The 15459-nt window shown below is 49.1% G+C and overlaps 1 protein-coding gene across 4 annotated transcripts in view; it reads right to left on the bottom strand.

Annotated features, from left to right (window-relative positions):
• LOC146863439 (uncharacterized) overlaps positions 1-15459 on the bottom strand; it is a 57129-nt gene that overhangs the window by 36684 nt on the left and 4986 nt on the right. For all 4 annotated transcript variants that reach the window (XM_085642871.1, XM_085642869.1, XM_085642868.1 and 1 more), the window contains exon 2: positions 5942-6110. In XM_085642871.1, the coding sequence (XP_085498997.1) occupies positions 5942-6092 (151 nt within the window). In that variant the 5' untranslated portion in view covers positions 6093-6110. The remainder of the gene's footprint in view (positions 1-5941; positions 6111-15459) is intronic.

The following is a 15459-nucleotide window of genomic DNA, read 5'->3' as shown; positions in this document are numbered from 1 at the left end:
CTCAATGCACTGTGCTCTACTGCTCTCAGGTAGGTTTGCACTACACACACCTGCCCACTCTGTGCTGCACCAAGTCTTGTCTCAATGCGCAGTGCTCCACTGCTCTCAGGTAGGTTTGCACTACACACATCTGCCCACTCTGTGCTGCACCAAGTCTTGTCTCAATGCGCAGTGCTCCACTGCTCTCAGGTAGGTTTGCACTACACACACCTGCCCACTCTGTGCTGCACCAAGTCTTGTCTCAATGCGCAGTGCTCCACTGCTCTCAGGTAGGTTTGCACTACACACACCTGCCCACTCTGTGCTGCACCAAGTCTCGTCTCAATGCGCAGTGCTCCACTGCTCTCAGGTAGGTTTGCACTACACGGTGAACAACCTTTACAACGCAACTTTTACACCGCACTACCATTACAACAAAACTATTACAACGCGAAATCTGTTACAACGCATGCCATTACAACGCATGCCATTACAACGAAATGCACTAGATGGCGTGCTAACATTAGAAATAGTGTAGTTTTACTATCCAAACACCTTTACTACTGCAACGTGGACTGGAGTTAGAATAGTAAATTATACATTTCTAATGTCAGCACTCCATCTAGTGTACGTCGTTGTAAAAGCATGCGTTGTAAAGGCTGGCGTTGTAACAGATCTTGCGGTGTAAAAAATGCGTTGTAACGGCATGCGGTGTAAAAGCATGCGTTGTAACGTCATACATCCGCACTACACACACCCGCCCACTCTGTGCTGCACCAAGTCTTGTCTCAATGCACAGTGCTCCACTGCTCTCAGGTAGGTTTGCACTACACACACCTGCCCACTCTGTGCTGCACCAAGTCTTGTCTCAATGCGCAGTGCTCCACTGCTCTCAGGTAGGTTTGCACTACACACACCTGCCCACTCTGTGCTGCACCAAGTCTTGTCTCAATGCGCAGTGCTCCACTGCTCTCAGGTAGGTTTGCACTACACACACCTGCCCACTCTGTGCTGCACCAAGTCTTGTCTCAATGCACAGTGCTCCACTGCTCTCAGGTAGGTTTGCACTACACACACCTGTCCACTCTGTGCTGCACCAAGTCTTGTCTCAATGCACTGTGCTCTACTGCTCTCAGGTAGGTTTGCACTACACACACCTGCCCACTCTGTGCTGCACCAAGTCTTGTCTCAATGCGCAGTGCTCCACTGCTCTCAGGTAGGTTTGCACTACACACATCTGCCCACTCTGTGGTGCACCAAGTCTTGTCTCAATGCGCAGTGCTCCACTGCTCTCAGGTAGGTTTGCACTACACACACCTGCCCACTCTGTGCTGCACCAAGTCTTGTCTCAATGCGCAGTGCTCCACTGCTCTCAGGTAGGTTTGCACTACACACACCTGCCCACTCTGTGCTGCACCAAGTCTTGTCTCAATGCGCAGTGCTCCACTGCTCTCAGGTAGGTTTGCACTACACACACCTGCCCACTCTGTGCTGCACCAAGTCTTGTCTCAATGCGCAGTGCTCCACTGCTATCAGGTAGGTTTGCACTACACACACCTGCCCACTCTGTGCTGCACCAAGCCTTGTCTCAATGCACAGTGCTCCACTGCTCTCAGGTAGGTTTGCACTACACACACCTGTCCACTCTGTGCTGCACCAAGTCTTGTCTCAATGCACAGTGCTCCACTGCTCTCAGGTAGGTTTGCACTACACACACCTGCCAAGTCTGTGCTGCACCAAGTCTTGTCTCAATGCACAGTGCTCCACTGCTCTCAGGTAGGTTTGCACTACACACACCTGCCCACTCTGTGCTGCACCAAGTCTTGTCTCAATGCACAGTGCTCCACTGCTCTCAGGTAGGTTTGCACTACACACACATGCCCACTCTGTGCTGCACCAAGTCTTGTCTCAATGCACAGTGCTCCACTGCTCTCAGGTAGGTTTGCACTACACACACCTGCCCACTCTGTGCTGCACCAAGTCTTGTCTCAATGCGCAGTGCTCCACTGCTCTCAGGTAGGTTTGCACTACACACACCTGTCCACTCTGTACTGCACCAAGTCTTGTCTGAATGCGCAGTGCTCCACTGCTCTCAGGTAGGTTTGCACTACACACACCTGCCCACTCTGTGCTGCACCAAGTCTTGTCTGAATGCGCAGTGCTCCACTGCTCTCAGGTAGGTTTGCTCTACACACACCTGCCCACTCTGTGCTGCACCAAGTCTTGTCTCAATGCACAGTGCTCCACTGCTCTCAGGTAGGTTTGCACTACACACACCTGTCCACTCTGTGCTGCACCAAGTCTTGTCTCAATGCACTGTGCTCTACTGCTCTCAGGTAGGTTTGCACTGTACACACCTGCCCACTCTGTAATGCACCAAGTCTTGTCTCAATGCGCAGTGCTCCACTGCTCTCAGGTAGGTTTGCACTATACACACACCTGCCCCCTCTGTGCTGCACCAAGTCTTGTCTCAATGCACAGTGGTCCACTGCTCTCAGGTAGGTTTGCACTACACACACCTACCCACTCTGTAATGCACCAAGTCTTGTCTCAATGCACAGTGCTCCACTGCTCTCAGGTAGGTTTGCACTATACACACACCCGCCCACTCTGTGCTGCACCAAGTCTTGTCTCAATGCACAGTGCTCCACTGCTCTCAGGTAGGTTTGCACTACACACACCTGCCCACTCTGTGATGCACCAAGTCTTGTCTCAATGCGCAGTGCTCCACTGCTCTCAGGTAGGTTTGCACTACACTCACCTGCCCACTCTGTGCTGCACCAAGTCTTGTCTCAATGCACAGTGCTCCACTGCTCTCAGGTAGGTTTGCACTACACACACCTACCCACTCTGAGCTGCACCAAGTCTTGTCTCAATGCACAGTGCTCCACTGCTCTCAGGTAGGTTTGCACTACACACACCTGCCCACTCTGTGCTGCACCAAGTCTTGTCTCAATGCGCAGTGCTCCACTGCTCTCAGGTAGGTTTGCACTACACACACCTGCCCACTCTGTGCTGCACCAAGTCTTGTCTCAATGCGCAGTGCTCCACTGCTCTCAGGTAGGTTTGCACTACACACACCTGCCCACTCTGTGCTGCACCAAGTCTTGTCTCAATGCACAGTGCTCCACTGCTCTCAGGTAGGTTTGCACTACACACACCTGTCGACTCTGTGCTGCACCAAGTCTTGTCTCAATGCACTGTGCTCTACTGCTCCCAGGTAGGTTTGCACTATACACACACCCGCCCACTCTGTGCTGCACCAAGTCTTGTCTCAATGCACAGTGCTCCACTGCTCTCAGGTAGATTTGCACTACACACACCTGCCCCCTCTGTGCTGCACCAAGTCTTGTCTCAATGCACAGTGCTCCACTGCTCTCAGGTAGGTTTGCACTACACACACCTGCCAAGTCTGTGCTGCACCAAGTCTTGTCTCAATGCGCAGTGCTCCACTGCTCTCTGGTAGGTTTGCACTACACACACCTGCCCACTGTGCTGCGCCAAGTCTTGTCTCAATGCGCAGTGCTCCACTGCTCTCAGGTAGGTTTGCACTGCACACACCCGCCCACTCTGTGCTGCACCAAGTCTTGTCTCAATGCACAGTGCTCCACTGCTCTCAGGTAGGTTTGCACTACACACACCTGCCAAGTCTGTGCTGCACCAAGTCTTGTCTCAATGCGCAGTGCTCCACTGCTCTCTGGTAGGTTTGCACTACACACACCTGCCCACTCTGAGCTGCACCAAGTCTTGTCTCAATGCACAGTGCTCCACTGCTCTCAGGTAGGTTTGCACTACACACACCCGCCCACTCTGTAATGTACCAAGTCTTGTCTCAATGCACAGTGCTCCACTGCTCTCAGGTAGGTTTGCACTACACACACCTGCCAAGTCTGTGCTGCACCAAGTCTTGTCTCAATGCGCAGTGCTCCACTGCTCTCAGGTAGGTTTGCACTACACACACCTGCCCACTCTGTGCTGCGCCAAGTCTTGTCTCAATGCGCAGTGCTCCACTGCTCTCAGGTAGGTTTGCACTACACACACCTGCCCACTCTGTGCTGCACCAAGTCTTGTCTCAATGCGCAGTGCTCCACTGCTCTCAGGTAGGTTTGCACTACACACACCTGCCCACTCTGTGCTGCACCAAGTCTTGTCTCAATGCGCAGTGCTCCACTGCTCTCAGGTAGGTTTGCACTACACACACCTGCCCACTCTGTGCTGCACCAAGTCTTGTCTCAATGCGCAGTGCTCCACTGCTATCAGGTAGGTTTGCACTACACACACCTGCCCACTCTGTGCTGCACCAAGTCTTGTCTGAATGCGCAGTGCTCCACTGCTCTCAGGTAGGTTTGCACTACACACACCTGCCCACTCTGTGCTGCACCAAGTCTTGTCTGAATGCGCAGTGCTCCACTGCTCTCAGGTAGGTTTGCACTACACACACCTACCAACTCTGTGCTGCACCAAGTCTTGTCTCAATGCACAGTGCTCCACTGCTCTCAGGTAGGTTTGCACTACACACACCTGTCCACTCTGTGCTGCACCAAGTCTTGTCTCAATGCACTGTGCTCCACTGCTCTCAGGTAGGTTTGCACTACACACACCTGTCCACTCTGTGCTGCACCAAGTCTTGTCTGAATGCGCAGTGCTCCACTGCTCTCAGGTAGGTTTGCACTACACACACCTGTCCACTCTGTGCTGCACCAAGTCTTGTCTGAATGCGCAGTGCTCCACTGCTCTCAGGTAGGTTTGCACTACACACACCTGCCCACTCTGTGCTGCACCAAGTCTTGTCTGAATGCGCAGTGCTCCACTGCTCTCAGGTAGGTTTGCACTACACACACCTGCCCACTCTGTGCTGCACCAAGTCTTGTCTCAATGCACAGTGCTCCACTGCTCTCAGGTAGGTTTGCACTACACACACCTGCCCACTCTGTGCTGCACCAAGTCTTGACTCAATGCGCAGTGCTCCACTGCTCTCACGTAGGTTTGCAATATACACACCTGCCCACTCTGTAATGCACCAAGTCTTGTCTCAATGCGCAGTGCTCCACTGCTCTCAGGTAGGTTTGCACTATACACACACCTGCCCCCTCTGTGCTGCACCAAGTCTTGTCTCAATGCACAGTGGTCCACTGCTCTCAGGTAGGTTTGCACTACACACACCTACCCACTCTGTAATGCACCAAGTCTTGTCTCAATGCACAGTGCTCCACTGCTCTCAGGTAGGTTTGCACTATACACACACCCGCCCACTCTGTGCTGCACCAAGTCTTGTCTCAATGCACAGTGCTCCACTGCTCTCAGGTAGGTTTGCACTATACACACCCGCCCACTCTGTGCTGCAACAAGTCTTGTCTCAATGCACAGTGCTCCACTGCTCTCAGGTAGGTTTGCACTACACACTCCTGCCCACTCTGTAATGCACCAAGTCTTGTCTCAATGCGCAGTGCTCCACTGCTCTCACGTAGGTTTGCACTACACACACCTGCCCACTCTGTGCTGCACCAAGTCTTGTCTCAATGCACAGTGCTCCACTGCTCTCAGGTAGGTTTGCACTACACACACCTGCCCACTCTGTGCTGCACCAAGTCTTGACTCAATGCGCAGTGCTCCACTGCTCTCACGTGGGTTTGCAATATACACACCTGCCCACTCTGTAATGCACCAAGTCTTGTCTCAATGCGCAGTGCTCCACTGCTCTCAGGTAGGTTTGCACTATACACACACCTGCCCCCTCTGTGCTGCACCAAGTCTTGTCTCAATGCACAGTGCTCCACTGCTCTCAGGTAGGTTTGCACTATACACACCCGCCCACTCTGTGCTGCAACAAGTCTTGTCTCAATGCACAGTGCTCCACTGCTCTCAGGTAGGTTTGCACTATACACACACCCGCCCACTCTGTGCTGCAGCAAGTCTTTGTGTAAAGACGGAGCTAGCAAGAAGCCCATTCAATGATTCTCACCGAGTTCGTTGAACGGGCCCATGATGTAGCGGAAATTGTACTCATCGATGTAGTTGTCAGCGTAATCCTTCACCCACAGGCCCTGCATGTTCTGGGCAATGCTGTGCAAGCAGCTGGACTTCAGGCTCGGTGCTCCTTTCTTCTTTGGCATCTTTACTGAGTGAGTTACCTGGAGAAAGAAAAAATATCACGGCTCAAGTGCTGATGTGTGAGAGTCACCTGCTCAAGTTTGGTCTCTCTTCGACACACAACCCGAAACCAAGAGTACTGCAAACATATTGTAGGTGCCCTTAAAAAACATCAGAACACCACAGTCTACCTAGTTCTTAAGAGGAGAGATTCACAGTTGAGGAATGGTTAATAAATATTGGTGATGAGCAGGAATAGATCTAAATTTTCAATGGTCACCTGGACTTCTCACCATAAGAGGTGAGATATGTAGGGCTACCCGGTGGCTTCCTGTCACCAGGGATGCAGGCTCCAGCCATTCATAGCATCAGGCTCTATTTAAACAGAAACTGAAAGAAAAAATGATATGTTCTATCATCAGGTTTGATCACAGATTCGAATTAATGCCCCAGCCCTTCAAAGCCTATCCTTTCCTGGTCATAGGTGCTGCCTTCAGCAAAGCGTAGTGTGGCTTTAGGCCCCGTTGTACTTCGAGGTTCATGTGTATTTCCCTTCCAGAGTGGCTGGCATTCATTGGATGCCCTCAAGCCTCATCGCAGACGTTGCACCTCCCAAGGGTGGCACCCTTCCTCACTGTGCACTTTCTTAGACCCGTATTGTATGTTGCTCAAACTGTAGAAATACGCTCCATAGATGGCAGGTATGGCTTGTGCAGCTGCGTCGGTCCTGTTCCCAGGAGTAGCACAGCCAAACGCTTCTTTAAGACAGTTTCAGCCATACCCACACATCAAACACTACAAACATAGGCCGGACGGCACTCACACACTTCTGTCCTTTAATTAGAATCAAATGTTTCGGCAAGCTCTCGAATTCACGCGGAAGCATACCGACGAATCACAGCACCAAAACACTTCCGATGCAGGCACACGACAGCCGTGCACTGCTCCAACCATGGCGCTCCATGGGAGTAGCGCGCGACCACTCCTCAAATGCAAACTGGTGCCTTCTTAGGAGCAGGAAGCACCGTATCGACATGCCGGAACCCTACGGCACCGTGAGGCTTTGATAATGCCAATACAGAGGTAGGCAAATCTCTATTGACATAACATATCCCTACTTTCAATATACACCAGCATACTCTACTTAGAACTGGATTCAAAGTTGTGTTTTAAATTCTGACCCCATGCACAACTGAGCGTTTGCACACTGGTTGGAATTTTAACTGTTAGCTCAGCACAAAGATGCCCACGGGCATTTGTTGCCCTTTATAAGTTATGTTATGTTATAGTGTGTTTATATAGCGCACGGCTACTCCAGGGGAGTGTCCCGGCTCTTTCCACAGGCAGCTCAGTGTAACACAGCAAAACAAACAAACAGCAGAGCACAAGGCAACAGGGGAGAAAGAAAAACCTAAAGGTTAACAAGCCAGGTAATAACTCAACTATCACTGTATTTAGTGGGGGCCTTCAGACACACTCAGGGCTTTTGCAATTTTAGAACAAATTGAGCAGAAATGATGGGTTGGGGCACTTCCCCATGGTGATGGATTATGGTCACCTGAGAGCAGTGCTTGGTGTGTGAAAGAACGAGTGCAGACTCCGAAGCGCTGCTCAAAAGCCCGCAGCTCATGCAATTTAATGTTGTTGTGCCAAATACAAAAGCTGCACAGACTTTAATCCAATTCATGCCTCTTTACTCCACCACCAGACACTTCCTGTTTCTTTATCTCACTCTTGCAGGTCCATGATTTCTCCTTTGTTCCCTTATAACAGGTTTTCTGCCTTTCTCTTCCTCCATTTTTCCACTTCCTTTGTTCTTCCCTCTCTTGCTCTAGGTTAGGGGCCCTCCAACCTTTTTAACAGGGAGAGCTGCTACTTCGGATCAATGACATTCACCCTGAGCTGCTACTTTATACTAACTTAAGCAGTCTTGAAGAACGAAAGGAGAGAAAGAAACAAAAAGGAGAGGAGGAAAGGAAGAAAGAAAAAGTGAAAAGTAGGAGAAAGGAAGGAGGGACAGAAACCGATGAAGAGTAGGAGAGAAGAACTGAAGGCAAGAAGAAAAGGCAATTAGGAATAACGAAGGAAAAAAGGACAGGAGGAACAAAAAAGAGAGGGAGGAAACACAAGAAGGAACAAAGAAGAAAAGGAGCAAAGGTGATATGGAACCAGTGAAAGAAAAACTAAGAGGAGAGAAAGGAAAGAAAGTATACAGGAGAAGGAAAAAGCAAGAAAACAAGAGAAGGCATGAAGGTGAGTAAGAAGGAGAAGGTCGGAAAGAAGGAAACAAAACATGAAAATGAAAGGTAACAAAGATACAGAAAGGAGGGCGAGAAGAGACCAAAAAAAACGATACATGCAGAGAGAAAGAAAGACAGTAAGAAGGCAAGAATGGACGGAGAAAAGTACAAATAAAAGGAGATGAGGTAAAGTAAACAAAGTAAAGGATGATGTAACAATGAAAAAGAAGAGAAAAGCTAAGGAAAATGAAAGGATAAAAGGAAGAAAAAGGAGGAAGGAAAGGATGAGAAATGAATGAACAAAGCACGAGAGAAAGAAGAAAAGAGGAGAGATTGGAAGAAAGAGGAGAGATTGGAAGAAAGAGGAGAGAAAGGAAGAGCGAAAACGAAAGATGAGAGAAAGAAAGAGGTGAAGAAATAGAGGAAAAGAACAGAAATGAAAACAAGTTAAAACAAAGACAGAAAGAACCAAGAAAGTTAACTGCATCTGTTGATGTAATCTGACAACCATCCAAATGTTTTACAATTCACTAAATGAAATCGAAGTTCATAATATGTTCCAGTGACACTTTCTGTGCTGAAGGCGTCAGAGCCGAACTGAGGCATTATTATAACAACTGCCATCAAGAGCCTCAAATCCTGTTACTGCTGGAGTGACTTCTTTGTAGGTCATTGCCCATAAGCCACACAATATATATCTTCTGTAGCTTGAAGGTTTCTTGAACCCATTGCATACTTCAACACAATTTGCTGCAAAGTTATTTCAAGGCAACTACCTTTGTTGCCAACTCTTTAGGCCTGGTACTTCCTGCAGGATTTGAGCTCAGTTATCTCATAAGAGAACGGCTCAATGTGGGGTGCTAGCAACCAATTTCTTATTTTGATTTTGGGTAGTGCAGAACCCTGGCAGAGAAATGAACAGGTGGGAATTCTGACAAATGATTGGCACCCCTGTATTCCATCTCAGGAGGAAAGAAAGATGGATTAAGAATCAAACCTGTGTCTTGCCTGTCACTCTTCCCATACTCAAGAGTGTGAACCCAATAAACTCAATATTCTGAGACGTATGTATACCTGTGTGCTGCTTCCAACATGTGTGCAACTCCGCGATGAGCAGGTTGATAAACGTACCTTTGATCAACATTCAGGCAGGAGTTCTTGTTCTACATACAGATGGAATTAAAATATTTCATGAGCTCAGTATCATTTCACAGAGGGAGTTGGAAAAGGGATGGTCGTCTAGACATAGGCTGGCGAAAACTGGCTCTAAAGTTCTTCATACTTAAATATGTAGAAGCCGCTTTTTAGTTGTCAAATCGTTCATTTTTAAAGATCTACGTCAGTGTCCTTTTACACATTGAAAAATGTAAGAAAACATTTTTGCTGTAATTATATCGGGTTTGACCAGTATGTTTAAAATGAAGAGACTATCGCTATAGTTTCTGTTATTGCTTGAAGGATAGCTCTGCCCCACTGTTTGAAGTGTTAGTCCCACCTCCATTTTAGACCCTGGTTAGACTGAAAGTGCACAAGGATTGACTCTTGTGCAACTGGAAGTGCACGAAAGACAGACCCATGTGAATATGGAAGTGCACGAAAGACCGACCCGTGTGAGACTGGAAGTGCACCAAAGACAGACGCGTGTGAGACTGGAAGTGCACCAAAGACAGATCCATGTCAGACTGGAAGTGCACCAAAGACAGACTCGCGTGAGACTGGAAGTGCACCAAAGACAGACCCACGAGAGATTGGAAGTGCACCAAAGACAGACCAGCGTGAGACTGGAAGTGCACCAAAGACAGACTCATCTGAGACTAGAAGTGCACCAAAGACAGACCCACGTGAGACTGGAAGTGCACGAAAGACCGACCCGTGTGAGACTGGAAGTGCACCAAAGACAGACGCGTGTGAGACTGGAAGTGCACCAAAGACAGATCCATGTCAGACTGGAAGTGCACCAAAGACAGACTCGCGTGAGACTAGAAGTGCACCAAAGACAGACCCACGAGAGATTGGAAGTGCACCAAAGACAGACCAGCGTGAGACTGGAAGTGCACCAAAGACAGACTCATCTGAGACTAGAAGTGCACCAAAGACAGACCCACGTGAGACTGGAAGTGCACCAAAGACAGACCCACGTGAGACTGCAAGTGCACCAAAGACAGACCCACATGAGACTGGAAGTGCACCAAAGACAGATCCATGTCAGACTGGAAGTGCACCAAAGACAGACCCACCTGAGACTAGAAGTGCACCAAAGACAGACGCGTGTGAGACTGGAAGTGCACCAAAGACAGATCCATGTCAGACTGGAAGTGCACCAAAGACAGACTCACCTGAGACTAGAAGTGCACCAAAGACAGACGCGTGTGAGACTGGAAGTGCACCAAAGACAGATCCATGTCAGACTGGAAGTGCACCAAAGACAGACCCGCGTGAGACTGGAAGTGCACCAAAGACAGACTCATCTGAGACTAGAAGTGCACCAAAGACAGACCCACGTGAGATTGGAAGTGCACCAAAGACAGACCAGCGTGAGACTGGAAGTGCACCAAAGACAGACTCATCTGAGACTAGAAGTGCACCAAAGACAGACCCACGTGAGACTGGAAGTGCACCAAAGACAGACCCACGTGAGACTGCAAGTGCACCAAAGACAGACCCACATGAGACTAGAAGTGCACCAAAGACAGATCCATGTCAGACTGGAAGTGCACCAAAGACAGACCCACCTGAGACTAGAAGTGCACCAAAGACAGACCCACGTGAGATTGGAAGTGCACCAAAGACAGACCCGCGTGAGATTGGAGGTGCACCAAAGACAGACTCATCTGAGACTAGAAGTGCACCAAAGACAGACCCACGTGAGACTGGAAGTGCACCAAAGACAGACTCATCTGAGACTAGAAGTGCACCAAAGACAGACCCACGTGAGATTGGAAGTGCACCAAAGACAGACCAGCGTGAGACTGGAAGTGCACCAAAGACAGACTCATCTGAGACTAGAAGTGCACCAAAGACAGACCCACGTGAGACTGGAAGTGCACCAAAGACAGACCCACGTGAGACTGCAAGTGCACCAAAGACAGACCCACATGAGACTGGAAGTGCACCAAAGACAGATCCATGTCAGACTGGAAGTGTACCAAAGACAGACCCGCGTGAGATTGGAAGTGCACCAAAGACAGACTCATCTGAGACTAGAAGTGCACCAAAGACAGACCCACATGAGACTGGAAGTGCACCAAAGACAGACCCACGTGAGACTGCAAGTGCACCAAAGACAGACCCACATGAGACTGGAAGTGCACCAAAGACAGATCCATGTCAGACTGGAAGTGTACCAAAGACAGACACGCATGAGACTGGAAGTGCACCAAAGACAGACTCATCTGAGACTAGAAGTGCACCAAAGACAGACCCACGTGAGACTGGAAGTGCACCAAAGACAGACCCACGTGAGACTGCAAGTGCACCAAAGACAGACCCACATGAGACTGGAAGTGCACCAAAGACAGATCCACGTCAGACTGGAAGTGTACCAAAGACAGACCCACGTGAGATTGGAAGTGCACCAAAGACAGACCAATGTCAGACTGGAAGTGAACCAAAAACAGACCCGTGTGAGACTGGATGTGCACCAAAGACAGACCCGTGTGAGACTGGAAGGGCACCAAAGACAGACCCGCGTGAGACTGGAAGTGCACCAAAGACAGACCCACGTGAGATTGGAAGTGCACCAAAGACAGACCAGCGTGAGACTGGAAGTGCACCAAAGACAGACACGCATGAGACTGGAAGTGCACCAAAGACAGACTCATCTGAGACTAGAAGTGCACCAAAGACAGACCCACGTGAGACTGGAAGTGCACCAAAGACAGACCCACGTGAGACTGCAAGTGCACCAAAGACAGACCCACATGAGACTGGAAGTGCACCAAAGACAGATCCACGTCAGACTGGAAGTGTACCAAAGATAGACCCACGTGAGATTGGAAGTGCACCAAAGACAGACCAATGTCAGACTGGAAGTGAACCAAAAACAGACCCGTGTGAGACTGGATGTGCACCAAAGACAGACCCGTGTGAGACTGGAAGGGCACCAAAGACAGACCCGCGTGAGACTGGAAGTGCACCAAAGACAGACCCACGTGAGATTGGAAGTGCACCAAAGACAGATCAATGTCAGACTGGAAGTGAACCAAAAACAGACCCGTGTGAGACTGGAAGGGCACCAAAGACAGACCCGCGTGAGACTGGAAGGGCACCAAAGACAGACCAGCGTGAGACTGGAAGTGCACCAAAGACATACCCGTGTGAGACTGGAAGTGGACCAAAGACAGACCAGCGTGAGACTAGAAGTGCACCAAAGACAGACCAGCGTGAGACTGGAAGTGCACCAAAGACAGAGCCGTTTGAGACTGGAAGTGCACCAAAGACAGACCCGTGTTAGACTGGAAGGGCACCAAAGACAGACCCGCGTGAGACTGGAAGTGCAGCAAAGACAGACCCATGTGAGACTGGAAGTGCAGCAAAGACAGACCCGTGTGAGACTGGAAGTGCACCAAAGACAGACCCGCGTGAGACTGGAAGTGCACCAAAGACATACCCGTGTGAGACTGGAAGTGGACCAAAGACATACCCGTGGGAGACTGGAAGTGCACCAAAGACAGACCCACGTGAGACTGGAAGTGCACCAAACACAGACTCATCTGAGACTAAAAGTGTACCAAAGACAGACCCACTTGAGACTACGATTGCACCAAAGACAGACCCACATGAGACTGGAAGTGCACCAAAGACAGACCCACATGAGACTGGAAGTGCACCAAAGACAGACCCACCTGAGACTGGAAGTGGATCAAAGACAGACCCATGTAAGACTGGAAACATATCAAAGACAGACCCGTGTGAGACTGGAAGTGCACCAAAGACAGACCCGTGTTAGACTGGAAGGGCACCAAAGACAGACCCGCGTGAGACTGGAAGTGCAGCAAAGACAGACCCGTGTGAGACTGGAAGTGCAGCAAAGACAGACCCGTGTGAGACTGGAAGTGCACCAAAGACAGACCCGCGTGAGACTGGAAGTGCACCAAAGACATACCCGTGTGAGACTGGAAGTGGACCAAAGACATACCCGTGGGAGACTGGAAGTGCACCAAAGACAGACCCACGTGAGACTGGAAGTGCACCAAACACAGACTCATCTGAGACTAAAAGTGTACCAAAGACAGACCCACTTGAGACTACGATTGCACCAAAGACAGACCCACATGAGACTGGAAGTGCACCAAAGACAGACCCACATGAGACTGGAAGTGCACCAAAGACAGACCCACCTGAGACTGGAAGTGGATCAAAGACAGACCCATGTAAGACTGGAAACATATCAAAGACAGACCCGTGTGAGACTGGAAGTGCACCAAAGACAGATCCTTGCGAGGCTGGAGGTGCATCAAAGATAGATCCTTGTTAAACTGAAAGGCAGATTCTTGTGAGACTAGAAGTGCACCAAATACAGACCCATATCAGACCGGAAGCGCACCAAAGACAGACCCATGTGAGACTGAAAGTGCACCAAAGATAGACCCATGTGAGACTGGATGTGCATCAAGGCAGAGACTGCACAGGTAGCACACAAAGAGTGCGATATAGGTCACAAATGTTTGGAGAAGCGAAACAGCCACTCTACAAGAGGCTACCTAGAGTTCTTGGAAGGAACTCACAGTAGCTACTATCGAGAGTGGCTGAGAGATCGTGGATGGGGTAGAGGTGGGGATGAGGTGAACTTAGAGACGTGAGAGACAGTGGTTTGAGTGTAGTGAGCCTTACTTAAGCCAGACTGGAATGTGTTACAGTGGCTGGGGCTTAGTGTATTGAAGACCAGTCTTTTAAGAGTCTTTGAGGAGGCCAAAGTCAAAAGGGAGCAGCCATCGTCTGACAACTTTACTTTGGAAAAGACCACAGTTGTTTTTAAAAAAGTAACAAAAGTGGCCAGTTTGAAGGAGAGAATCAATTGTGCAGGAAGTACAGAGAGCAATGTTTGGATAGTTATGGTGTCAAAATGGTCACAGGGCGCAGAAAATAGTACAGCAGAGGTATCCAGTTTCGTTACAGAAACACTATATCTAAGTCAGATTGCCTCTCACTCTTACCTTTTGTCTCTTTTTTTCCGTGTGCATCTCACTTTTCACTCTTTTGCCTCTGTTCTGCTCGTTTTCCACTCATTCTTTTGCTTCAGTTCTTCTGCTCGTTTTCCACTTACTTTTTGCCTTAGTTGTTCTGCTCATTTTCATTCTTTTGCCTGGTCTGCTCTTTTTGCCACTCACTCTCTGTCCCTTTTACCTTTCTGTTCGCTCTTTGTTCCTTCAGCTCTTTTCCCTTATTTTCTTCCACTCAGGTCAGTTGTACTACCAGCACTTGTTTTTACATCATAAGGATTTTGAAAAAGATCTTTCCTTATATACTGCCGGAACTGCACCAATCACTCATCATTGCCCTAGTCACCTCTGGCTGGATTACTGTAACGCACCATACCTTAAAATTAACAGTTTTTCCCTGAATAAACTTCAGGTTGTACAGAATGGGTCTGCCCGACTTATTTTAAATATACCCAAGTAGCTTTCGGTCAGCGAAGGGATGCACTCCCTTCATTGGCTTTAGGTTTTGAAGCAAATCTCCTTCATGGCTCTGTATACGGTCTTTTTGGCTTAGCACAAGAAGGGCCCTTGTCAACTGAATGGACCATTTCAGTGGTACACACCTAGTAGGTCTCTCAGACCGTCTTACTGCAAAAAAGTTGTGATTCCCAGATTCTGGAAAGAAAGATGGGGAGAGCGTTCCTTTTCGGTTGCCGCTGCCAAGCTGTGGAACACCAGGCCCACCTATATCTCTGAAGCCGACTCCCTTATGTCATTTAAAAAAACATATGTAAACCTGACTTTTTTCATTATAGATTCCCTGATACTTGACCATTCTGCTCTGTTGACTAGTCTGTCTCGCCTCAGTGCTTTGGTACCTGAGGGTTTTAGTGCGCTCTGTAATATATATCATATCATATATCACTCCATCTCTTTGCTGCCCCTTCCTGTGCTATTTTGTCGTCTACGAACTCCCGTGACCCCACACTCCTCCCCTGCCCCTTACATGT

Source organism: Triturus cristatus, chromosome 2_2, assembly GCF_964204655.1.
Source record: "Triturus cristatus chromosome 2_2, aTriCri1.1, whole genome shotgun sequence".
NCBI lineage: Eukaryota > Metazoa > Chordata > Amphibia > Caudata > Salamandridae > Triturus > Triturus cristatus.
Note: the sequence above shows the minus strand (reverse complement) of the source record. Positions and strands in the feature narration are given on the sequence as shown.